This window comes from Danio rerio, chromosome 6 (genome assembly GCF_049306965.1).
Source record: "Danio rerio strain Tuebingen ecotype United States chromosome 6, GRCz12tu, whole genome shotgun sequence".
Taxonomy (NCBI): domain Eukaryota; kingdom Metazoa; phylum Chordata; class Actinopteri; order Cypriniformes; family Danionidae; genus Danio; species Danio rerio.
In genome coordinates this window covers 44919226-44945600 of record NC_133181.1, presented here as the reverse complement: position 1 = coordinate 44945600, position 26375 = coordinate 44919226, and the positions used below count along the sequence as shown (strand labels likewise).

The 26375-nt window shown below is 35.4% G+C and overlaps 2 protein-coding genes across 2 annotated transcripts; both read left to right on the top strand.

Moving 5' to 3' along the window:
* Positions 1–7296: 7296 nt before the first annotated feature.
* sec61a1b (SEC61 translocon subunit alpha 1b) lies at positions 7297–17965 on the top strand. Its single transcript, NM_201577.1, is given in 12 exon segments — positions 7297–7371; positions 8108–8175; positions 8266–8331; positions 8519–8597; positions 9878–10009; positions 10435–10544; positions 12304–12457; positions 12544–12704; positions 15081–15278; positions 15883–16074; positions 16594–16670; positions 16754–17965. Coding segments are annotated over 12 exon segments (1431 nt in total). The 5' UTR covers positions 7297–7364; the 3' UTR covers positions 16941–17965.
* Positions 17966–18564: 599 nt separating this feature from the next.
* Positions 18565–25877, top strand: emc3 (ER membrane protein complex subunit 3). Its single transcript, NM_213505.2, has 9 exons — positions 18565–18665; positions 20411–20602; positions 20682–20739; positions 20824–20917; positions 21027–21131; positions 21230–21311; positions 21396–21475; positions 23897–23979; positions 24104–25877. The coding sequence occupies exons 2-9, from the start codon at positions 20448–20450 to the stop codon at positions 24230–24232; spliced, it is 786 nt and encodes a 261-aa protein (NP_998670.1). The 5' UTR covers positions 18565–18665; positions 20411–20447; the 3' UTR covers positions 24233–25877.
* Positions 25878–26375: the final 498 nt, after the last annotated feature.

The following is a 26375-nucleotide window of genomic DNA, read 5'->3' as shown; positions in this document are numbered from 1 at the left end:
ATATATATATATATATAGCGCTAGCATTTGACAAAGGATAGCTTTCAGAATCTCTCCCTGGGGTGCATTTCCCAAACAACGACGTAACTGAACATAACTTAACTATCATAGTACGATGCGGCTGAACTATCTTAGTATGATACGATGCATCAGTTGTGAAAAGAACAATGAAGTAACGAGTGTTTCCCAAAACCCGTAGTTTTTCTGTCGCAGATCCATCGTTTGAACCACGTTAGTTGTAACGTAAAACGCCCATAATGATGCTCTAAACGGGGTGGAGTAACAACTTTTTGAGAGAAGAACCCCATAATTTCTTTGTGCAATTTATAACAAACACGCATTTAAAATAAGATCCAGTATTAGTTTTGCTAAAAACAAGCACTCGTTTTCCATATTAACTGAAATATATGTAAATGGTACATATAGGGCCTATGTTACATTTACAAATATTATTGTGACTATTCCATCTTCTATTCTAAAACATAAAATCACTTACAAAAGCTAACACTATTCTAATATCATATATAAATCATATAAATAAATAAATAAATAATGAGGCTATTTATTGTAACCACGGGGAGTAACACCAACAACTGAGGTAAGATCCAAAATGCAGGTTTATTCACAGTCAGGCAAGCGGTGGTCAACACAGTTGCAAACTTTTGTATGTATTTTTGGTGTTTTGCATTTTATAAACACAACCAAGCCTAAAATACACACTGGACCACCCCTTTAAGACAGATTTTTGCCCTTAAAGGTTCACTAAACCCTTGAGTACTTTTTAGAGATTTTAACAGATTTGTGTATGTTGAGAATCAGTTAGGACAACGTTAGCACCTGGTAGCTTTAATTGTGGGGAAAACTGGATAATTTGTAACTTTTGTCAGCTATTTTCAGCTTCCGGGTATAAAATGATTTTTGGGATGGGATCAAAATCGGCGACGTAGCGCAAAACTGCAAGTGCAAAGATGACGTGTCGGTTTCTCAGTATTATAGCGGAGTTTTCTTACCCTATGAGAAGAGCCAGCTGCTTAATTATTCATGACTGCACGTGCTTTCTAAAGGCAAGGCAGACCTGCCAGTGCCAAGCTGTGAGACACGGACCCACGGCACACAGTATTTAGCTGTTCATGAAGGGTTGTATGTGTTTGTTTCCATGATCCACAGGGTTTTTTGCATGTTTTTCCCCGCGATGCTGTCAGGGCCGATGCAGCAAAGCTATTTGTGTGCCGCAAGCATTTTTGTCGGGAGAGCAGTACAAGAATTAGAAAATGACGGACGTTGTCTTTTATTAGGAGTTCCTTCACATTTAGGCACATCGCCGTGCTGCTGTGTTTGCCTAAATCCTCTAGATTACCAACAGGGCTAATGGTTAAAAATAGACAGGGAAAGAGACCTGCAGCACTGAGTCTGCATTCAGACCTATGATTCAGACCCAGGGTTTGATTGAAAAAATCCTCATTGTGTTTATATGAACACAATTATCTTCATAATGAGATTAATTGTGGTTATCTGTATATGAAATTATGAATAAAAAATGTAGCAGGGCATTAAATTACTGTTTATTTATTTGCATTTTAACTTTGTAAACTATAAAATCATGCGTCTCCTCACGGTTTGTGTATCATTTTGTGAGCGAACTGACAACAGTGGTTTGCTCCCCTCCTTCTCCCCTGCTGGCCACACCCACTCCTGCCCTTTGACCGCGGAGCTGTACGCTCATTATGATGCATCTTTTTTTTTTTTTAAATTCTGAGGTACACTTGAACTGAAAGTGGGGGGGTCATGACCCTTTAAAGGTTAATTATAGGTACAGGTCACTAAAGAAAATGTAAACTTTTGCCATGATTTACTCACTCACCACATTTTTAAAAAAGAAGATATTTTGATGAATACTGAAAAGCAGCAGTCATTGACGTCCATAGTATTTTTGTTCCTATTAATGTCTGCTGGTTTCCAACATTCTTCAGGATATCTTGTTTTGTGTTCAAAAAACCACTTGAGTGTGAGTAAATGGTGAGGATATTTTTCATTTTGAGGTGAACTGGCCCTTTAAGCAATATTTGAAAATCGCTTCTGACCACAGTGTCTCAAAACAATTGCAGCCAATCAGCAGTAAGGTGTGTCTGGTAAAGATAGCGAAGATATGAAAAAAGGGGTTTGGGTGTGTGTGGTGCTTTCTGATATCAGCATCTTTTGGCTAAAATGCACTTTTAAACTGCTTCTAGAGCTCATTATGAAGTATCACATCCCAAGCCTCCACTAATAATTACAAAATGTCTACAGAATTCAGCCACTGATAGCAGACAAACACAAAAATTGAAGGAACAATTTTACTCTCATTAGTCTCATCTGTTTTATTTTTATTATTATTATTAATTCCTTCATTCATTTTCTTTTCAGCTTAGTCCCTTTATTAATCCCGGGTCGCCACTGCGAAATGAACCGCCAACTTATCCACCACGTTTTTACGCAGCGGATGCCCTTCTAGCCGCAACCCATCTCTGGGAAACATCCACTCATTTACACTCATACACTAAGGACAATTTAGCCTACCCAATTCACCTGTACCGCATGTCTTTGGACTGTGGGCGAAACCAGGAGCACCGACTCCACACAGAAACGCCAATTGACCCAGCCGAGGCTGGAACTATCGACCTTCTTGCTGTGAGGCGACAGCACTACTACTACTACTATTATTATTATTATTATTATTATTATTATTATTATTATTATTATTATTATCATTATTATTATTATTATTATTATTATTATTATTATTATTATTATTATACTGTGATCGAGCGTTCTGTCTACTATTATATGAGCTATAAAAAGGAAGATGACCTGGGCTTACAACTATTTTTTAAATCATTTTTATTTTATGAAACATTTCAATATTTTTTTTAGTCTATTATAATCATTATAATTATATTATTATTGATAATAATAGATCACAGGAAAAAAAGCGACTCTCTCCCCTTCTAATGTCACTTTTAAGGACCTCAATTTCGAGGGTTTCAAACTATTTATGCCTTATTTGAGGATTTTACTGAACAGATCCATTACGAAATTACAACCAATATCCTATGTTAAGTAATAAATAGTCTTAAATGCAAGTATTGCATACCTGCCAACACCTGGGAGTCTCCTGTATTTCAGACCCATCTCCCGCCCTCCTCCCGTATCGTTCTGTCTCCCAGAAAACTCCCGGAATTCCCGGAAGTAACCGCCATGTTTTAAATACACAGACATTACATTGTAATACTATATGCATAATATAATAAGCCATGGATGACCCGAGCTCAAACAAACTTTGTCGTTGTCTTGATGTACAGCCACAAAGCCAAGAAAAACAAAATATGCCGTGTCCTGTTGTTGTTGTACGAGGCCGTCCAAAAGTGCGAGCGGTTTTCTCTTTCTCCAGGGATCTTGCGATCGCGTCTATATTTGAAATAATGAACATCTTGAGCTGATGATAATAATGTGTGTGTTGATATTGAAGTGTCTTCGACATCTGATCCTTTCAGAAAAGTAAAGGAAAAACACAGGAGTGAAACGCGAAAAAACAAAGGAGAAGCCCGACAAAACAAAGAAGCAAATTGTTACAGCAACTTAAAACATGAACAAACTGCCACGTTTATCATCACCTTTTGGACTATTATGAACTATGAATGACAGAATTACTCTCTGAAAGAGGTGCTGCTGAAGATTAAAGACACAGATGAGAGGTTTGCTCTGACTGTGAGCTATATGTTGTGTGCTGCTTTTGAACCCAAATAAGGACTAAATGTATGCTGTGTGTAGTTTATCTGTAATTGGTAACACATCGGAGACTGTAATGGTCTGTATGTGTTAATATATATTGCATTTAATTACTTATTTTATATAATTACAGACGTTACAGTAGGCTATTTCGCAGTGTCATTGATCTGCAGTTATAATCAAATTATGCTCATAGAAAAGTTATTAATAAACATTTATACACAAATATGATAAGCACTTTTCACAAAACAGATGCTTTATACACATAGATATTTGTGTATAAATATCTCAATTCACAAATCACAAACATGATTTGTGAACGACCTGTGCAGCTTTTACTGTAGACATTTATTCAAGCGAGAATGACGTCAACTGAAACTCTCTGTCATACACCATGGCCACCAAAAGGGTACCCTTTGGTAGTACCAACCCGAACCGTACCGTACTGCACCATTCAGTGATAACAGGCCATTAAAACTGCAATATCAGGACGTGCATACACATTTAAGATACAAATATGGGGCCTTGTACCTTTTTATGTAACATGTACTTTTTTGAAAATGTACCACCCCATTGACAGCTCTTGTAAATATGATTGTAAAGCCTATTGTTTGTTTTGCATTGTTTTGAATAAACCAATAAATAATCCGTCACCTTGGAATTATAAGGTTCTAACTGCATTCTGAATGACTTTGAGATATTGAGCTTCAAAGTTTTTGCATTCCAAATGTCAAGGATGTTAAGTGCTAATATTGTGAAGTCCAGTAGGGGGAGTTACTAAGTTACTAGAATGAGTTGTAATTTACAGAAGAAAATTAAAGTCAGTTGAAGAAACACAAAACATGTGTGAGTCTCTTTGGCTCCGTTTCAGAGAGGAGGTTAAGTGAAAACAGTGTTAACCCTGAAATGAAAGAAACTCTGGGTTTTCCATTTCAAAAATTGCAGGTTTGTCAAACTAGAGAAAGCAGGGTAAGTCAACCCTGTTTCTGAAAGAGAGGTAACTTTTACTGAGTTACCATGGTAACTTACTCTGAGAACCTAACCTGGTCAGGAGCCAGTTTTATTCTCTAAACTCAGAGTTTCTGTCTGTTTTCTCAACTTTTTTAAAGATGAAGCGGTATTTCACGCCTTAGCCTTAGTCATTGCCTACATTTCAGTCACACAAAGAACAAAGTTACGAGAATGGCTGGTCCTTTTTTTTGGATAATTACAATTAGGATAAATTTAATAGTTTTAAGCAGTTTTATCTTCGATTAAAAATTTATCTTCGAAAAAAATGTATGTGTGTATATATATATATATATATATATATATATATATATATATATATATATATATATATATATATATATATATATAGCTTAAATTAACTGTTCTTAAACAGGGACATACTGTAACTAGATTAATGGGATTATTACTCGTTGTAAAATCTATTTTTAGTACTGCTTACATTCTAAATGTCATATCAACCTCTACTACTTGACCAATAATAAAGGCAGACACACACAAGTGCATATTTACATCTATTATAAACTAAATCTTAAAAACTTTATCTTAAACTGATCAATGTGAGTAAAAGTGGAAACCTTATATTAAACATTTCCACAGAACATTAAGCTAAGGTTATCTGTATTCTTGTTTTGTCAAATTTGTTGTAGAAATTATGCAGTAGCCTATTTTATGTAATTTAATGCAATTACATCTGAAATAACTTTAAAATGACAGCCAATTCCCCACTTTTTAAAGTGAAAAGTCTACAACTGACACACATTACATTGCTTATTTTTTATTATACCTAAATACTTTAAATAATTTCAATGTAAAACTTACGCATTAACTTGAGTAGCTGTTTTCTCACGTTAACTGTCTCTGTTTCGCCGATGCAGTGGTGTTACTTTTTAAAAAATATATATATGGTCATATTTGCTATAACTGCATGAGCACATCAAGTTCAGCTGGAGAAGGAAATGCTGATCTCTTTTTTTCAGATGTTGCTAAATCTGAGCTCCATTGATAATGCCTTTTTATAGTCACAGTGTGTGCGCTTAACTTTCAGTTGGTCTACTCAGACTTGATTGACCTAACTCTGTTCTAAAACGGAAAACTGTTTTTAATATCTCTGTAAGTCAACTCGGACTTCAAGTTTAAACTCAGAGTTGGTTGACCGCCTTACAGAAACAGGCCCATTATCTTCACATGACAGCAAACTGTATGTGTGTAACAATTGTTTTGTATATAAAGTTCTAAAATTTAAACAACTTGTAAAAAAAACATCCCATAATGTGAATAAGTTGTCATGTAATAAGAATAAGTCAATAACTCAATTTTGATAAAAATGTCAGATGACGAAATTTAAAAACTATACATGACTAAAAATAGGCTACTTTGGTGAAACAGTACAGTGATGATTGGCTATAGTGTAAAATACTATGGCAATACTGTGGCAATGGTATAATACTATGAACTAAAAGTGAAATTTTAATTGAAATTGAATATCAAATCTTAAAATTGTTTTAAACTTAACAGTAGGCCTACTGAGGTAGAGGGCACCGTGACGATAAAACTATGATATAAACTATATCATAGTACAAAAAATGCACAAATAACTTTGCCATGATTTACAAACCCCATCTTTGGACAACAGTGCTTCTTTAACTTTTTGCTACACTTTTTTTCAATGAATTTTCTTACCTCTGAATCATTCTACAGTCAAGTCCTTGTAGCCACGAGCTATATTTTATGAATCGAGATCCTGATATCCGATTCAGAGGTGCCGCCTGGTGGTGATTTTTGTAAAGTAAACTTAAAATCTGAAATTCAGTTTAAAATTAGACCGGTAACTAAACATTTTTATATGGAAATATTGTATTGTAAGCCGAAATAAACTATATTGAACACATAACAAAACAATACACATTACCTTCTGCTTTATCCTTGTTATGAATATTGTTGGCTAAAGTTGACTTACATCAATCTCTCAAGTCACTCAGACGGGTTACAATAAAACGGCTAAATAAAGCACATATTGAACCCCAAATCTATTTCTGCATCACTGCAATCATTAAACATATATTTATTATATAAAATGTGGCAATAAATAAAAAATATATATATACTTAACGCTAACACCTTTAAGACAAAAACTGTCCACCGCCAGAGGGCGCGTTGAGGCTCAGGAAGCCGCACCCTCTCTCAAAGAACTAACACCGCTTCTATGCTCTTTGCCTTCCTTAAATAAACAAGATGTTTGTACCATAAAATGTGCTGTATTTTTCAATAAATACATTGTCAAAGCTTTGTTCCCAGTGTAAAATACAAAAATCCATCCCAGCATTCTAAAAAAAATCTATATTTAATCATTCTTAAATAATCATAAAGTACTCTGATTAGTTCTTTTTAGCCAACGGTGACAAAAGTAACAACCATCACGAGACACGTTCTGGGCCACGATTCCCGCCCACTACATTCGCCGCTAGTTCAATGGCACGGACACTGACGTGTATTTGTGCTCTTGGCGATGACGTGTCCTGAACACGCTACTATAGCTGATACCCGGTGCTCGCTAACCGCTAGTCTACGACCATCATCAGAGGGACACCATGGCCAGTGAGTCTTCATCATTTCTAACCCAACTTCAAGTCAAGAAGTTCAATGATTTCTTTAACTAACGTATAAAGTAAACTGCTGCTTTGGTAATAACCGGTAGCTTTTTGCTTCATTATTTCCTCATGCGTTAGCAACTGTATTTTGCTGTCGGAATCCATGTTTTTTTGTTTTACGGGGTCATTTAAACACAAAGTATAATGTTTGTTTTATTTTATTGTTTAAAAATGTGGCTTTAATGGTTACATTGCGTTTTAATGTGACCTGCGAACACTAGGTTAGTAACGTAAATTGACGTTAGCCTTGTCACAAATGCACTTTCAGTTTTTGTTTCAACATGGATGTTATAAGCAGTTTAAACTCTTATTATATTGCATGCAAAATACATTTATATCATGCATATTTACGAAATATGGAATTAACTTGGTCTTAAAGTTCATCCTAGTGTGAATCAACGTACTTTTAAAACATTATTCAGAATTGTGACGTGATTTGTTGTTGTTGTTTTTATCCACATATTTCATGCAAAGATGATGGTATGATGATAAGCCGACGTTTTTTTGAGGTGAATGATGACGTTGCAGGAGACACAGATTCAACTAACTTGTCTGAACTCCAGAAACTTAAAAGCCACGTCGACTAAATCCATCAGAAGCTTCTGGGATAGTGGCACTGTTTTGATTTCACATGTTTGGCATTAATACTGTAATCTAAAAGTGCTGTTTTGTTTTCCCCTCAGTTAAATTCTTGGAAGTAATAAAACCATTCTGTGCGGTTTTACCCGAGATCCAGAAGCCTGAGAGGAGGGTATGTGGTTTGGTTATATAAACATTTATTCATTTGTTCTACCTTGTGGCATTTTGATGATTTATAACTTTTTAAAATTCTTCATCACAGATTCAGTTCAAAGAAAAGGTGTTATGGACTGCGATCACTCTTTTCATCTTTCTGGTTTGCTGCCAGGTACATTTGATCTCATCTGAACTCCTAAGCTCCAAGTGTTGTAAACTGTTGATGATCAACAAGTCATTCATGCACATTTTATAAACCTCTGATATCAAACTTGACAATTTTTTGGGTCTGCTTTTACTGGTTTCTGAAGACTGTAAACTTGTTTATGTGACTTTATTTTATGATCTCCATCATTCAGATTCCTCTTTTTGGAATCATGTCTTCGGACTCAGCAGATCCCTTTTATTGGATGAGAGTGATCATGGCATCCAACAGAGGTGTGTACTACTGAATGAGCAGTGTCAGACAGTGATTGAATCAGCTGTTACATGTTTGACACGTGATTTAATCAAGCTTCAATAGCTGTTTCTTTTTCATACATTTGCTCAGCAGTAATAAATGTAGTGAACTTTAGGGTAGATTAATCAATTTAGGATAATCAGACCACCTAAATGTAATTACTGCCAAGCTGCTTTTACCATAAAACATATTTTGTTGGAATGTGGAAGTTTGAATGTCATTAGACAACAGAAGTACATTGATGGACATTTTTAAAAAGGTACCAGGAAGAATCTTATTATTCATCAAAAATTAAACTGAGAAATCATTTAACTCTGAACATATTTTGTGTGAATTTTGTTTATTTATGTTTACATATTTGTCTGAGTAATTGTCGTATTTTAAAACAAATTTGTTATGTCATGTAATATTTTTATGTATATCTATTTTGTCATTATAAAGCCATAAGTTGCTGATGTGTCAATAAATAAATAAATAAGGATAATCAGCATTCGCCAATAACTGTTAAGGGTATTAACGAATAACCTACAAGTATCAGACTATTGTTAGGTTTATTTGAAGATAGAGCGACATTTGGTAGTAGATGTGCTATTTTGGTGTCTGTCAAATTAAATTTATAATAAAATATTGGTAAAACTTATTTGCGCTGTCATTCAGCATTACATACATTTATTTAAAATATGCTCGTTTTATGTTTAAAATGCACAAAGTAATAATTGATCATACAAAATGTTTATTGTATTTTTAACTATTAAAAACTTCCTGTCAAATTAATAAAACCTGGCGAGATTAAGGATAGCGGCAACGTATAAAAAATAAACATTCCTATTAATTACTATTTTGGTCCATAAACTCTTAATACTGTATGTTATCAAATTATTCTTGTTCTAAAGATTCCTGACAGCATAAATGATGCTACTCTGATTTACATTTTATTTTTATTTTTTTGTCTATCATGATTAAAAGTAGGAGAGTTGTAAATATTCATTCATTCATTCATTGTTTCTTTTCGGCTCAGTCCCTTTATTAATCAGGGGTCACCACAGCGGAATGAACCGCTAACGTACCCAGCATATGTTTTACGCAGCAGATGCCCTTCCAGCTGCAACCCAGCACTGGGAAACACACATACTCTTGCATTCCCACTCATGCATTACAGCCAATTCAGCTTATTCAGTGGTCTTTGAAAATTCCTTATTGACCTATAATAAAATATAAAAATAAAAATCTAATTCTGCTTTAAAAATGTGTATTTCAGGTACTTTGATGGAGTTGGGTATCTCTCCCATTGTGACGTCTGGCCTGATCATGCAGCTGTTGGCTGGAGCTAAGATCATTGAGGTTGGAGACACCCCTAAAGACAGAGCGCTCTTTAATGGGGCTCAGAAACGTAAGACCCATATATTATTAAATAGAAAGGGATCTTATTCTTACTTGAAGAAATGGCTTCTATTCTCTCTCTGTAGAATTGTTTACTCTAAATTGGTCATTTGTGGAATTCTGATTGTATCGTTACCAATATTTTATGCAAATCTATTTACTTGATTTAACACTTTGACGATACTGTCAGGCATCCTTTGTTGAAAACTAAACCAAACCAAGCTTGAAAATATTCTAATAACGCATTCTCTTACCATGAATTTTCTGGCATATTTTATACTAATACCTAAAATGAAGTGCCTTCACGATCACTGGTACTAACTGAAAGACTTTACGCATCTCTCACTGCAATATTACTTATGGGAAACCATCTTAATGTCATCATTTCTCTTATTTTGAATGTCATCTAGTCAAACTGTAAAATTTTTCCACCAGTGTTTGGCATGATCATCACCATTGGTCAGGCTATCGTTTATGTGATGACTGGTATGTATGGAGATCCTTCAGAGATGGGTGCTGGAATCTGCCTTCTCATTATCATCCAGGTAATTCGTGTTTCTAGCCACTTGATGTAGCCATTTTCGTAGTGATTAAACTGACCGATACCACATAGGAAATGTTACCGTGTTCAGACATTTTACATTTAGTTCCGAGTTAATCTGGTGTAATCAAGTTCCTTTATTCCAAGTCAATTTTGTGACAGTGTTGCGAATGAATAATGCACATTTTCTGTTTTGCTCATTAATATTGTGTGGTGTGCATTTAATTTAGTGATCTAGACATTATCGAAACAAGCTGTAAATTCCAAATGTATTCAAGAAACTCATCAGCTTTGCATATTTTACAAGATGGCCTATTGCATTGTACTACAGCAACAAAAAACTGATTTGTTCATTCAGAAAATTCTGAACTATTCTTCTGTGAAATTGTTTCCTAAAACAGACATGCCTCATTGTATGTGTCCACTTACAAATTTAAGGGGCTTTCCACAATTTCCTCAAACTCCTTCCTGTCTCCAAATTTGCATGCAATATGTGTAAATCTACCAATATTAATCACAGTTATGTGTGTTATGACCTATTGCAAGTCGCGTAATATCGGTTAGTGGAAAATTGTTTATCAACATTTAGAAATTTGCACAAATCTGTAATGGAAATCATACTACACTGTAAAACCCAAAAAATAATGGTAACTCAAACCATTTGAGGAAATTGCTGACAACAAACCATTTAAGTTTAAAAACTAATCTTAACGAGTACTGTGAACTTAATCCATTTGAGTAAATTAAGCAATTTGAGCACAGTAAAACCCAATAATTTAAGAGAACTCAAACCAACTGAGTACTGTAAAACCCAATAAGTTAAGTTTGAGGAAACCGATTGCAACAAACCATGAGTTTGACCTAATATATATGAGAACTGTGAACTTTTAAACATTTAAATCAAAGTAATGAGGTATTTACCCCTTTGATGCACTACATGGGTCTAAAGTGGCCCATCTTAGCTTATTTTTTCAATATCTATTTTATAGCTTGTGCATCAAAGGGTTAATTAATCCATTACCTTTAACACCGAGTTTAAAACTCGTTTCAAATGAGTAGAATTAACTTTGTCAATTTTGAGTTAACTACACTTTTCTTTTAATGACGATGACCGTTGGGTTTTACAGTGTGCTAATTCTGACAGCAACAGCAAAACATTGGATTGCATTTACCATGTTACGAAACTTGTTTTTGCCCAAATCTAATGTTATCATCATAGGTTGTTTATTTGCCTTCAGTTTCAAAAGACTTTGCTCTGAATAACACAGCAATGTTTATATGAATTGTTGAAATAATCTTGTCTGTTAATTTCTATTTGGACTTACTATCTATGTAAATGACCATTATTATTAAAAAAATAATAGAGCCACATTTTTAATCTTATTTTGTAAAAAGCTTTATTTAAAAGGGATGGTTTCATCCCCCCACCATTTGATCTAATTATGTAGAAGTTTCTTTCTTCTGTTCAACACAAAAGATGATCATTTAAAGAATGCAGGGAACCAAACAGTTGATGAAACCTTCTCATTTTCATAGTATTTTCTTTTTTCTGCAATGGTTCAAAGTCAATGGCTATGATTTGACCACCAGCATTCTTCAGAATATCACCTTTTGTGTTCAGAGAAGAAAAACTTCTAAAGGTTTCGAACAAACAACTTAAGGCCGAGTAAATGCACAAAATGTTCATTCTTGGGTGAGTTGTTACTTTATGGTCTGCATGCTTTATGTAAGTTGTGTTTAATTTGGACATTTGTTTTTGGCAGTTGTTTGTAGCCGGTCTGATCGTGTTGCTGCTGGATGAGTTACTCCAAAAGGGCTATGGATTGGGCTCTGGTATCTCTCTCTTCATCGCCACCAACATCTGTGAGACAATCGTATGGAAGGCATTCAGCCCAACAACAGTCAACACAGGAAGAGGTCTGTGTTCAGGATACAGCATCTTGTTCTGAACCATTCTTTAATGCCATAACGTAATGTTGACTGAATTTTGTTTGTGCATTCAGGCACGGAGTTTGAAGGAGCCATCATTGCTCTCTTTCACCTATTGGCCACTCGTACTGATAAAGTGCGAGCTCTAAGAGAAGCCTTTTACAGACAGAACCTGCCCAACCTCATGAACCTCATCGCTACAATCTTCGTCTTTGCTGTGGTCATATACTTCCAGGTATAGATTCACCAACAACATGACAGTTCATCTAAATTGAGTCAGTATTTCACTCTTTCTTGGTGCTTGGTCACAAAGCCTCTCAATTGAATAAATTGATTTTATGAGTGAAGTGCAGCACTGTACTTTTTAGGGATGTAACGGTATTGTAAATACCGTCATACCGCAATATTATTTTTTTTCGATATTACCGAAGTCGCATGACTCGGTAAAACTATAGGTCTTCTGAGAAAATTTGCTCAGGCGAATGAAGCGAACGGGAGGTAACGAAAACTACAATTGCCATCAGCCCATGCTTGACCATCATCCCTTGCGGTCTGTTGTTGCTACAGATCCAGTAATGCGGAAATGGAGTGTGCTGCTAGAAGCGGGGATGAAAAGAGCTGGAAAACTCTAAAGCAGGTCGCACACCAGAAGCGCCGCTCGGCGCCGCGACACGGCGCGTACATGACAGATTAAAGTATCGCACACCAGACGCGCACATTCGAATGATATTTAACATGAAACTAATCAGATGGCGCTCTGTGGCTCGGCTGAAAAATGAACTGCATCCTGAGCCGTCGCCGGGCGCCGCCGACAGCCGCCGACTTGCGGCGCCGGTGTGTGTATCCTGATAGAAACCTATGATTAGAATTCTAAAATACATGGCGCTGCGCGGCGCGCCGCCGAGCGTCGCTTCTGGTGTGCGACCTGCTTTACACGCACAGTTCAGTCCTGCATTATCTCCGTGTAAGTTCAGACTTCGCAAGTTTGATCAAGGCTGCAGTCTCTTCTTCTCAGTTTGATATGGAAAAGCAGATTATACCGAGGACACGGGTAAATCTTCAAAGGGAACAGTGTACTTTATAACTTCATTCACATCACCCTGGCTTCGTTGTTTCACTTTCTCAACAATAAAATGTAAACATGATTTAAGGAACTGCCTATTTTCATTTTAATATTAGCAACTTAGACAGCAGAGATGTTGAGGCGCCGTGCTGCATGAGCGTCATCTTCACTGTGTGGATATTTATAACAAAACGGAGCCGATAACAACTGCCTCCTTTCAATTTCAGTGAAAATACGAAACACAGCCTCTCTTTTGCTGAGTATCAGTTTTAAGAATCGATAATGGCCATTTTAAAAGTATAACATACAATAAGTTTTTACATTATAGGAAATAAAGGCGATCAGTCAATATACAGAATGTACGTGGTTACATTAATCATTAACTTATCTCTGCGCTCAGCCAAAACACGTTACCTGAGAACAAGTAATAGATTCCAATGACCAAAGTCAGGGAATATGTCGTTAGATAAAGACAACAAGATAAATGAAATATCCCGTTTAATAAATATAGTGAGATTAGATCCAGCGGGAGATGCTTGATGAGAGGTCCGACTAGCAGAGCTCTCATCTGGGTAGATGGGCTGAGTGTGATTAAATGTTGAATGTGATGAGTTTTCAACAATACTAAATTGAAACTTTATTTTTTTACATGGTTTAATAATTTTTTGTTATTAAAATTGAAGTTCCTGTTTCAAAGCTTACAGATAGATGGCTAATTTGTATGTCATTGACACTTTTGGCACTTTTTTGGAGTATTTTCATAAGTTTTGTTTTTTCCTGTAAATGATTCAATAAATACCGTACCGTGACATTCATACCGAGGTATTACCGTACCGTGAAATTCTGATACTGTTACATCCCTAGTACTTTTCAATATGTGCAGCTCATTATTATTATTATTATTATTATTATTATTAATATTATGGTGTTTTCAGTGTCTTAAATGTCTCAGATTGCCTACATTGACAGGACATTTGCTCAATTCTCACCATGTTATCTGTAATTTATTTGAATGTGGGTCACTTGTTTTACCTGCATTTACAAATTTAAGTAAAATAACTCTCAAACTTGGTGCCTAGAAATCAGCTGCCCAAATAAAAGTTGCTTGGTTTAATGTTTAATGAGGGAGAAAGACTGTTAAATTACCTTGCTATACTAGTGTTGTATGATGGTTCCCTTTCTTAAACTTAGTGAAATTACAATTGCAGAACTTTGTTTAATTGTTTTTCTCTTTACGTATTCGGAAAACACAAAAGTTGTGTATTTTGATCTGTTAAGCTGATTGCTGCAGAGTAACCTAGTACATTCGTGGGTTGTTGTATCCATAAAGTGAAAGTCTGCAGTTTTACTTGTAAACTTCTAAAAAACCAAAAGTTGCAAACAGTAGCTTTAAAAATAATAGTTATTACTAATTGTGCAGCTTTACAAGCAAGCATAGACCACTTTTTTTTTTCTTTTGCAATTTGAACAGTTTATCACTTTAGATTATGAACGGTAATTATACATATTTTAAATTTCAAGTGTTACATGCTTATCCTCATTCCACAGGGATTTAGAGTCGATCTGCCCATCAAATCTGCACGTTACCGTGGCCAGTACAACACCTATCCCATCAAGCTCTTCTACACCTCCAACATTCCCATCATCCTGCAGTCTGCACTGGTGTCCAATCTTTACGTCATCTCTCAAATGCTCTCAACTCGCTTCAGTGGAAACTTCCTGGTCAACCTTTTGGGGACTTGGTCGGTAAGTGACAGATATATATATATATATATATTTTTCCTTCTTAAAGGTGGACCCATTATGCAAAAATAACTTTTATAAGGGGTTTAAACACGGTTGTGTGACAGGTCTGTGAGCATAACCAGCTTCTAATGGTAAAAATTTAATAATTTAATTTCTTATAACAACAATGTGTGAAAACAGTCTGCAGAAACGATCCACATTCTCCCTTGTACATAAAATCAGAGAAGGAAAGTTCCACCTAATAGTGATGATCTTTTCCACAGTAGCATAGGGTGTTTTTTTTTTTTAAACCCTCTTTTAAAAAGAACACATCTCATTTGCAATTGAATCACTAAAATTGCACTATTGTGATCAAAAAGCCTAAAAAGGCTGTTTCACAAAGTTATAAAACATTATTTGGTGGGTATTTTGATTTGAAACTTCACGTACATGCTCTTGGGACATCAGAGACTTGTTTTAAATCTTCTAAAAGGAGGATAATAAGTCTCCATCAAGTTTGTTTGCCTATAAAGAGATACATGGTACTTATTATACAGCTAACAACTTGATTATCAGACCAAATTTGCAGTTTAAACCTATAACTCCAACTATATTTCATTAACAGGATACCTCAACTGGAGGACCGGCTCGTGCTTACCCAGTAGGTGGCCTTTGCTACTACCTCTCACCCCCAGAGTCCTTTGGCACAGTTCTGGAGGATCCAATCCATGCCATCATCTACATCATCTTCATGCTGGGATCGTGTGCCTTCTTCTCAAAGACCTGGATTGAAGTTTCCGGATCATCTGCCAAAGATGTAAGAGCATTAGACTTCTGCATTAGAATTCTGCAATACAAATCTCACACACTTAAATTGCTGAAAAAAAGTTGCATGATGTATGTAATAATTTATAATTTCATTCAGATGTTATATAAAACAGTTTAAAATGGTTTTTATTGCATTATTTAGTCTGCCTTTCTCCACAGCAAATTCTATAAATTCAATTGTATTTAAAACAGAATAAATATTTAAATTAGAAGTAGATATTAAATAGAATTATTGGGGTTCTGTATTATAAATCAATACACAACAGTCCAAAGTCTAAAATTAAATCTCATCAAGGACTAAATTAGTAAAAAAAAAATTAATGTTTGTGACTAAATGAAACGCTTTACTTGCCAGTTGGTCATACTTTTTTCATCGTGATTCTGTCTACACTAAATACAGCATTAAATAATACCCTGATTTCTATTCACGAAAATACAGTTGTCTTGGGTATTGCTCACAAACTGCTCAACGTAACTAGGCTTCATATATATACTTTGCATTATTTAGGTTGCCAAACAGCTTAAAGAACAGCAGATGGTAATGAGAGGACACAGAGAAACATCAATGGTCCATGAACTGAACAGGTAAAACATGCAGACCACTCAAACATGACTACACTCAATAAGTCAGACACTGATTAACTAAAGCATGACAAATCCTCGTTTAGGTACATCCCTACAGCGGCAGCCTTCGGAGGCCTGTGTATAGGCGGTCTCTCAGTCATGGCTGACTTTCTGGGAGCCATCGGATCAGGAACTGGAATTTTGTTGGCCGTCACTATCATCTACCAGTACTTTGAGATCTTTGTGAAGGAACAGAGCGAAGTGGGCAGTGTGGGAGCTCTCCTGTTCTAGTATCGCCTTCTAACTGACTGAATTTTGAGTTTAATAATTTCTTTTATATGTTTTTTGTTTTTGTTTTATTTAACGCGCACATTCAGTGTTCTGCATCAAGGATGTGCTCCCATTGTGCATCTGATCCTGATCTGTACCAACTCGCTTCACACCAGAGCAGCAGACTGAAATGCATTTGGTTTTCTTGGGCGGGGGAAATATGGCAGCTTGATATCTCAGTGTTAGGCATGGGAATGTAACCATCCTTATTTTCCACCGTCTTCGTTTTCCGATAAAGGATCTATCAATTGTGTTTTTGATTTCAGGTAATTTCAATAACGCGAAAGAGAACAAGCATCCACGTTTAGGATCATTTGGACATCAGCTTGTCTCTGTGTGTGTGTGTGTGTGTGTGTGTGATGACGTAAGTGCAATGATATATCATGGTAAAAGTCGATCTGGTGTAAATGATATGATTTTTATGATGTATGAGTGGAGAAGTGCAAATTTGCTTGCGTTTTGTGTGGGCTGAGTGTATGAAAACATTTAAATAGGCTGTTAAAGTTCACCCAGGTGCATCAGCGCTGTTTCCTTTTTGCATTGGGTTTGAGGTTTTGCCGTTTATATTTATGTTTGTTGTTTTCGTCTCAGAGCTTCAAGCTATTATGAAATGGATCTGTGCATTTTCAGTCGCACTACTTCAAATGTTTCTGTTATTGCACCTTTTTTAGTTCTATGTTGCTGTAGTTTCTTTCAGTGGACCAAATGCTGCAGAAACTGCCTGTTAATGATTATGCCAGTGTTGATAAGAGAGGAAGTGGTTTGTAAAAGACGAGTGTTTGTGTGTTGTTTTCTTAAACATCACAGTATTAAAATGTGCAAAAAAAATGTGTAAAAGGATACATTTGGAGATTTGTTCTTTGTACTTTTTGAGCACAATTTTAATATTGTCTAATGTTATTTAAAGGTAAAAGACTGTTACTTTAGTCTTAAGAATGAATCCCCACAATTGCCACATTCAATGAATAAATACAAAAATAAGTCCATGAAGTTGTCAACATTTTCTTCCTTAAATTAATTTTATGTTAAATATAATTATTATTTCACAGTTGAATGTACCAGAGAGATGGATGGATGCAGACACATAAATGGAGACACACACACACATAGATGCATATAAACATGCACACTTACATAGATACATATATACACAGACGCATAAATCTTTATAGATACATGCATATATATATAGATACATATAGACGTGCATACATAGATAGGTACATAGATACATGCAAAGACAGATACATGCATACATGCATATGCACAGAGAGAGAGAGAGCCATAGAAACAATTGTTATACGCTTCAAAATAATCATCAGCTATCTGGATACATAACGTTTTAAGTAAAATTTATTATATTTTATTTTAATTATTGAAAAAATAGCAAGTCCAGAGAACCATAAACATTTTGATATTGTTTTTCTAGTTCTTGTAAATACTTGAAAAGCTTGAACAGTAAGACTAATAACATTTCTATTATATTTACACATAACTACTTGTAATTCTACTGTATGTAGGAACTTTCATTATGAAAATGTTTCTCTACCGACTTTTATTTTGAAAGTATGTTCGCTTCTGGTTTATTCACATCTTCAGGGCAGCAGTGGCTCTATGGTGTCGCATCCTGATTCGAGTCGTTATCGGTCTTCTCACAGATAAACCGTCATTTGAATACGAGAGCAGGTACAATAAATGCATTATGATCAACTCTCACTTGTCGCAGCCTGTAGCGTCAAAAATACATCGTTTGTTCAGTGCGAGTGTGTATATGACAATGAATCATGCATCACCACCCTTAAAGAGAAGGTGTTAGCAACATGCTAAGCTTGACGCGTCATTTTAACGAGTGGATTTAAGTAATGTAAAGCACCTGCTTGATATGTTTGTTTTGAATGATAAAATAGACAGAGGTTATATATATAGAGAGATTAACAAGTACACTAGTAACAAAATTATACAGTGCTTGGTATAACGACAAATGGATCCTCACACAGCTTCCGTATGCTGCAAGCAGCTTTAACACATTTAACCTTCATAGGCACGTGAAGGAATCGACTTCTACAGTGTTTTAATAATGTTAAGGCTGCAGCTTTGTATGTAACTTAGCTATTGCGGGGGGAAATTAAGAGATAATTTGGAAATTGTTTCCTTTGTATAACGTTAATTAGGTATGGATAAATTCAATAAACTATAGAGGTAAAGTTGGTTTTATATTCGCATATTTGTTCATTTAGAAGACTCTATACTGTTTACCATGTTACTTTAAATATTCGATCAGAATTAGCATGCCAGTATGACTTGAAATCAACATTAACACTGTTTATTTGACCGTGAGCAATGTTGTACTTTGATAGTCATTGGCTGCTAGTATGATTTAGAGTTTGCAAATAATACTTTTATGAAATTATATTATTAAGGGGGAAGTCTGAATCTGCAAATATAAAACCAACTTTACCTCTATCAATAAACTCTATAGTGATCTAAAAACATTTAGGCAATTCGACCATTTTATGCTCTAAATGACAACAGTTTATTGACTGCGGTAGAGTTGGTTTTACATTCACACATTCAGACATTCTCCTTTATAATGTAATGTATTCATAACAAATTCTAAATATTGAAACAGGGTTTCCGCTGGGTCTTAAAATGTCTTCAATTTTAAAAACAAAATTTTAGCCCTTAAATTACAGAAATATTGTTTTGTTAGTCTTAAATCATTTTAAATGGGTCTTAATTTTAAAAAGTTGTCAAAGTTACCCAATCACCAACAATCCATCTAAATAGCTTTTTTATTGCAAAAAGATGTTTATTTCACAACAGCTGTAAGACCTTTTACAGCAAATTCTCTTATATAAATTCCCTAATCGGGAAAAGAAACAATTACACAGTTCCTCATGATAAAAACAGCAATATATCTCTTTACATGATTTCCATTTACACAAAATTCCTCATTGTTTAGCCCCACAGAAGTCTAAAATCTTATTCATAAAAGTCTTAAATTTGATTTGATGAAACTTGCAGAAACGCCGTGAAATCATATTAGCAGCCAATGACTATCAAAGTACAATATTGTTAGCAGTCAATTAAATAGTGCTATGTTTGTTTTAAAGTCATACTTAAATGTGATTTCAGTCTGAACATTTACTGTACCACAGTAAAGAATACAGGGAGCTGTATCTGAACAAATGTGTGAATATAAAGCCAATTCTACCTCAATAAAGTATTTTCTATCTAGAAGAATTGACATCATTAGCTTGGAGATAGTTGTCCTTTACTCAAACACAAAACTATGAATGATAAATTCAATTGATTGTTCCTTCATTTTGTCCACAGCTCACAATGAATGATCTTGTTGTTAATTTAAGGATTCAGTTGAACATAAAATCCAGGAGATTATTACATTAAAATGTGTTGTTTCCATGTTCCAGGGTGGTGAAATTCCATCAGCATCTCTTCCTAAAAAGCATGGCTGAGCCCGAGCTCCTCCTGGACTCCAACATCCGTCTTTGGGTTGTGCTGCCAATTGTATTTATTACTTTTCTCGTTGGTGTGATCCGCCATTATGTCTCAATTCTGTTACAAAGTGATAAGAAGCTTACATTAGAGCAGGTTTCAGACAGGTAACATTTATCGTCCGTCTACTTTTATTTCTAAAACACACAAAATATTTCAAACTATTTTTGAATGTCCTCCACACAGCCAGGTTCTTATCAGGAGCAGAGTTTTACGAGAAAATGGCAAATACATCCCTAAACAAGTGAGCCTTCTTCAATCTTTTTTGCATTTTGCTTGCGATGTGATCAAAGTAGAACGTCTGATTTGTTGTATTGTGCTAAAACAGTCTTTCTTGATGAGAAAATTCTACTTCAATAACCAAGAAGATGGGTTTTTTAAGAAGACTAAGAGAAAGGTGGTCCCACCGTCTCCGATGACTGGTGAGTTTTTCTTGAAACAGACACAAGAGGTCAAAGATTTGCCTTTTATGAAGAGAAACTGAGCAAGAAAGGAGTGACGAGATTAATTGAATGTTTTTCACTCTTTTAGATCCGAGCATGTTGACCGATATGATGAAAGGCAACGTGACAAATGTCCTGCCTATGATTCTTATTGGTGGTTGGATCAACTGGACCTTCTCTGGGTTTGTTACAAGTAAGACATACAATATTCAGAATAAAATATGGCTTGTTGAGGTGTATTCTTACAAGACGTGTCTTAACGCATTTGTAATTCTTGCTTTCTCCTCCAAGCAAAAGTACCGTTCCCTCTCACACTCCGCTTCAAGCCAATGCTGCAGCAGGGAATTGAGTTGCTCTCTCTAGATGCCTCCTGGTTAGTGCTCTTTCACCCTTGAGTGTCACTTTCCTTTTTACCTAAAGCTGTCTTTAAATAATCTCCTGGTGTATTAATCTGCAGGGTGAGCTCAGCATCTTGGTATTTCCTGAATGTCTTTGGTCTCAGGAGTATGTATTCCCTGATTCTTGGACAGGATAATGGTAATTATATGCAATAGAACAACATATTTGACAGACTTAACCCCAGCAGTGATGGCTTGTTGTAGTATTATATAAAGATTTGCTGATTTATTTAGAATCTTAAACAAATATGACTTTGTTTATTATTTGAAAACTTTAAACATATGCTTGTTTATTTATTTAAAATTGGACTGTTGCCATAGCTATTGCCTTTAAATTTTGTCTTAAAGTGAGAGTTGCACTTCCCTTTACACTATCAGGTTTGATTAAAAAATATCTCTATCTGCTCTCTATTTGGCTTTTTCAGACCTTATCTTAGATGTAGTGTGTAATATACTTGTTTGTGAATGTAAAAGTCTGCAAAAAAGAACCAGTTTAGCCTGCCTGAAATGAGTCTACATTCATTTCATTCTAACTTTTTGCACAAACATAGGTTTGCACCATATTTGCATAATGCCAGCATATAATTTCTCATCAGCCACCCACAAACAGTGTTTAGTTTGACTCGCTCTTGCTTCCAAAAGATGAGAACTAAATACATTCAATAAAACCTGTTCATTCAAAATTCAAATAATTTAAGGGGCTTCAATTTTAAGCTTTTTACGAGATGTCAAATAAGTCTTTTGTGTCTTGACAATGTGTCCGGGAAGTATCAGATATCCAATCAGATTATTATTTTTTTTTATTTTTCTAATTATTTTTTAAGTTTTTTCACCTTTTACTGGTAAAGGATAGTGGAAGACAGACTAGAAACATTGGGAGAAGGGACGGGTCGGCATAGGACCTTGAGCCAGGAATCGAACTCAGGTTGCCGTGAGGACCATGTTGTCATATGTCAGCAGATAGTTCATTATAGACTGTTGAAAAAGTCAATTTTTGGGTCAGAGTGAATTGTAGTCGTTTTTGTGCTTGTGCCTTTAAATGGAGTTAAGCTGGTTCTCCCCCCAACTCTTTGTCCTTTGCAGTGCAGTTTGATCACAGAGAGTTGGAACAGATCTTTTAATCTCAATTTCTTAGCAAATCCTCTTGTGGACATAATTATATGCGTTACTACTGAGACAAGTTAACATGTAAAGCTGAAGCTGCCTTTCCTCTGCACATGACATTCCTACGCGACTGTCAGAATACGCCCCCCTTGTGGCACTGTGGCAGTCGCACAGAATTTTCAGTTTATTCGGCCACCATGGGAGAGAAGTTGATTCTGGTGGTTTCCGAAATAAAGGAGTGCAAAAGCAAGAGCTTTTATTCTGTGTGAGTTCACAATGGTTGAATATAGGAATGAATGAATACTAGAAACTTATAAAAGGTTTGGAGAGAATGTAGAGACAGCATTAAAAAATATTTTTTTATTACTCGTTTATGAATAAAATGTTTTTTTTTTTATATATATAGACTTTGTTCTGATTTTAAAAAATACTTAAAACCCTTACTATTTCTCATCTTGCGCACATAAACCTGCTTGGGCAACACGTGATTACATCAAGACCCGTCAGCCGGTCGCATACTGCCTAGTCGCATGAGTTCAAATATTTCAACGTATCCGCAGCTCAAATCAGATCTGAATTTTGTGAGGATGATTGGAACTCCACGCAGCTCCGGGACTACTCTCCATTGGAAATGACTGACTTCCGGTCTCTCGCTTGTTTTGTGCAGTGAAAAGGCGGCTTGCTTGATGGGTAGGCAAAACCACACTCCTACATCATGTTGTGGTGGGCCTCGCTACAATATGGATCCTATTTTACCATCAAAAAATAAAAAAGAGACGTGTTGTGTTTAAATGACTCCAATATGACTATGAACACACTATACTTGCATGCAGTTCTGTCCAAACAGCTCTCATAAGTTGATTTTGTTTGATAGGTGCCCTAAGTGATTTCAGACATATGCGTTAAGTAGTAGACCAATCGCAACAGACTGGCCCTCTGACCAATCAGAACAGAGTAGGCTCTCTGAAAAGGAGAGGTTCTTAGCGAGACAGACAGTCAGGATATATTGCCCCCAAAAAGGGCACTTCGGACTGATAAAAATTTGAAGAGTCGTTCTATACTGAAGTATTCAAAACTGTGACCCTCTGAAGGGATTAAGACATGTGGATGAGCCCTTCTGAATGGGACCCAGCAAGAGTCCTTGATGAGTCACTTTAGACACTGTGAGGTCATTCTGCAAATGTCTATTAGAAGAAAATTTATTTATTTTTTAATATATGATGAAAGTAAGCCAATTATTGGAAACCTTTAATATAGTTTAATAGCATAATAATAATAATAGCCATAATTTTGGATTTGGAATGACATGAAAGAAGGGGTGAGTAAATGATGAACTGGACATGATTTAAGGATTACCTATTTCTTAATTTTACAATTATATTTTTTATGTAGCATTTGTATTGTATTGGCTAAATTTACTTTCTGCATGCAATTAATTTTCTGACATTTGCAACAGGTGCAGATCAGTCTCGCATTATGCAGGAACAGATGAGTGGTGCTGCAATGGCAATGCCAGCTGATACAAACAAAGCATTCAAGGTATAACAAATTATTAACTGTACTATAATCTTATTAAGTGTATGCTATTAGTTTTAAAAAATTAAGACTACAAGCTAGGTAGGTTTTATCTCCCGAATGTTATGTTCTGTCTGTCTTTTAATAGGCTGAATGGGAGGCGCTGGAGTTGACTGATCACCAATGGGCTTTGGAGAATGTTGAGGAGGATCTAATGAGTAAGGACTTGGATTTGTCTGGGATGTTCAGCAAAGACTTGCCAACGGGCATCTTTTAAGTGCCTGTTCACTACTGAGAGGTGTTGGCAGACCTCACTGAGTTAAAAAGAGCGAATTGTCGGACTGGTTTTGGAGTGACCATACGCTTCCAGTCAGAGTTGTCTTTCTAGAAAGTGTCATAAACATCATTGCTGACATATCACATTTTGTGTCATATGCATGCACCGTTCCCTCCACTGCTGATTTTTTGCTCAGACTTGAGCATTATAGTTTGATCAAGCCTAGAGCTTAATGGATTTTACAGATTACAGTGAAAACCATAGTGTAGCTGTTTTTTTTAACATTCCTCCATTAATATTAATATTTTTTATTTGATTTCTCTTAAACAAATTTATATTAATTTTAGTTGTTTTAAAAGCCCTTTTCTTGGTCTTATTTCACTAGGACAGTGTGATTGTTTGGACCAAACAGACAAAAAGGAAGTTTTAGGAAGTAAAGTGGTTTAAAATGGAGCAGTCCATAATTTAGTTTGTTTCATAAATAGTATTTTCAAAATGTAATAGACTTTTAGATGCTTTATGATGCCAATAACACACCACACACTAAGTATATTGTTTTTAAAAACAAACAATTTGGAATTAAGATCATTGAGTAGATTTTCCTCATTAGAAATTCATATTTATTGAGTTGTTAGCTTGTAATATATATATTTTTGGACTTTTATTAAACATCTTTGTTTTTTTTTTTTAATACATTTTTCCACATCACCTTTCCTGGATGTGCACATTTTTAATACAAAAACAGTCATGCACTGTTCTGTTTTCTGTATTTATTTTTTAACTAGCTTTTCTACCACTGCTGATTTTATTTGGTCCATTTGTGCAGATTCATTGCTTTCAAGAAACAAGTGTAGTCTTCGTAATTTCCAGCAAAATTTAATTATTTGCTCTGCCACTTTGAAAACTTCAACTGGGGCCTGTAACATAAAGCCAGATTAGATGTCTAGCCAGTTAAATTTCTGTTTAGTTTGCACCAGTCTTGGGTTTTAGGTGACGTGACGGCAACTTGAATTTAATCACTCTTGTTGTGGTATTATGGAGTAGCTTAGTTGAGCTAGGTGGCATGGTGGCTCAGTGGTTAGCACTGTCGCCTCACTACAAGAAGATTGCTAGTTTGGTTCCAGCTGGCATTTCTGTGTGAAGTTTGCATGTTCTCCCCATGTTGGTGTGGGTTTTCTCCGGGAGCTCCAGTTTCCCCCACAGTCCAAAGACATGCGCTATAGGTGTACTGCTCTTAATTGGCTGTAGTGTGGTTTTTCTCAGTACTGGGTTGGGGCTGGAAGGGCATCCGCTGCGTAAAACATGCTGTGATAAATAAGGGCCTAAACTGAAAGAAAATGAATAAATGAATGAATGAATGAATGAATGAATGAATAAATGAATGAATGAGCTGAGCTACCTTTATGGTATATAAAAAACAGAATTGGTGCAAACTATTCTGGCTTCACGGTGCAGGCCCCTGATCCTCCCTGCAGTGGCTTGTTAAAAAATACCTACACAACAATATAATCATGATTTAACTAAAATGTTGATCATTTATATTAAAGAAAACAAAAATGTACATTTTTGGACCTTTGAATAAAACGCTATTTATCGAAACCAGTACAGTTTTGTAAACATGTTAATAAAACCATCATGCAACATATTTTTGGCATTTGTTGATTCAGTTATGTTTGATTCATGAATGAATCTTTTAGAGGGGGTTTGTGAATCAGTTCAGCTGACTCATGAAACAGATCCAGCTCCGAATGAAATATTTTGCAATTCACTATTCGATTAAATCTTCTAAGACTGAATTTAATAGGGAACATTAATCATTTTAGTAGCTAACTGACATAAATAATAAATACAAATAAATATATAAAAAGTGTATAAAGTGAGGTGTCATGATGTGGACACCAAACCACTGTTCATCATGAACATTTTGTTTTATTTTGTTTTTTCTATTCTGGAATGGTACAAATCTATGTAAAGGTTATGCTATGGCATTTACTATGTGAACACCACACACAAAACTCACAAACATAAGTCAAATGTATCCTGAAAGAAAGTCATACCTGTGCATATTTGCAGTCAGAAATAACAGTTTTATCAATTTTGAGATCTCAATCTCAAATTTGAAACATTTTAAGAATTGTTTTTA

Coding starts and splice junctions, on each gene's coding strand:
- emc3 (NM_213505.2), top strand. CDS start 20,448: ATGGCTGAGCCCGAGCTCCTCCTGGACTCCAACATCCGTCTTTGGGTT. Junction 21,476..23,896: donor GATTCTTGGACAGGATAATG/GTAATTATATGC, acceptor CATTTGCAACAG/GTGCAGATCAGTCTCGCATT. Junction 23,980..24,103: donor ATACAAACAAAGCATTCAAG/GTATAACAAATT, acceptor GTCTTTTAATAG/GCTGAATGGGAGGCGCTGGA.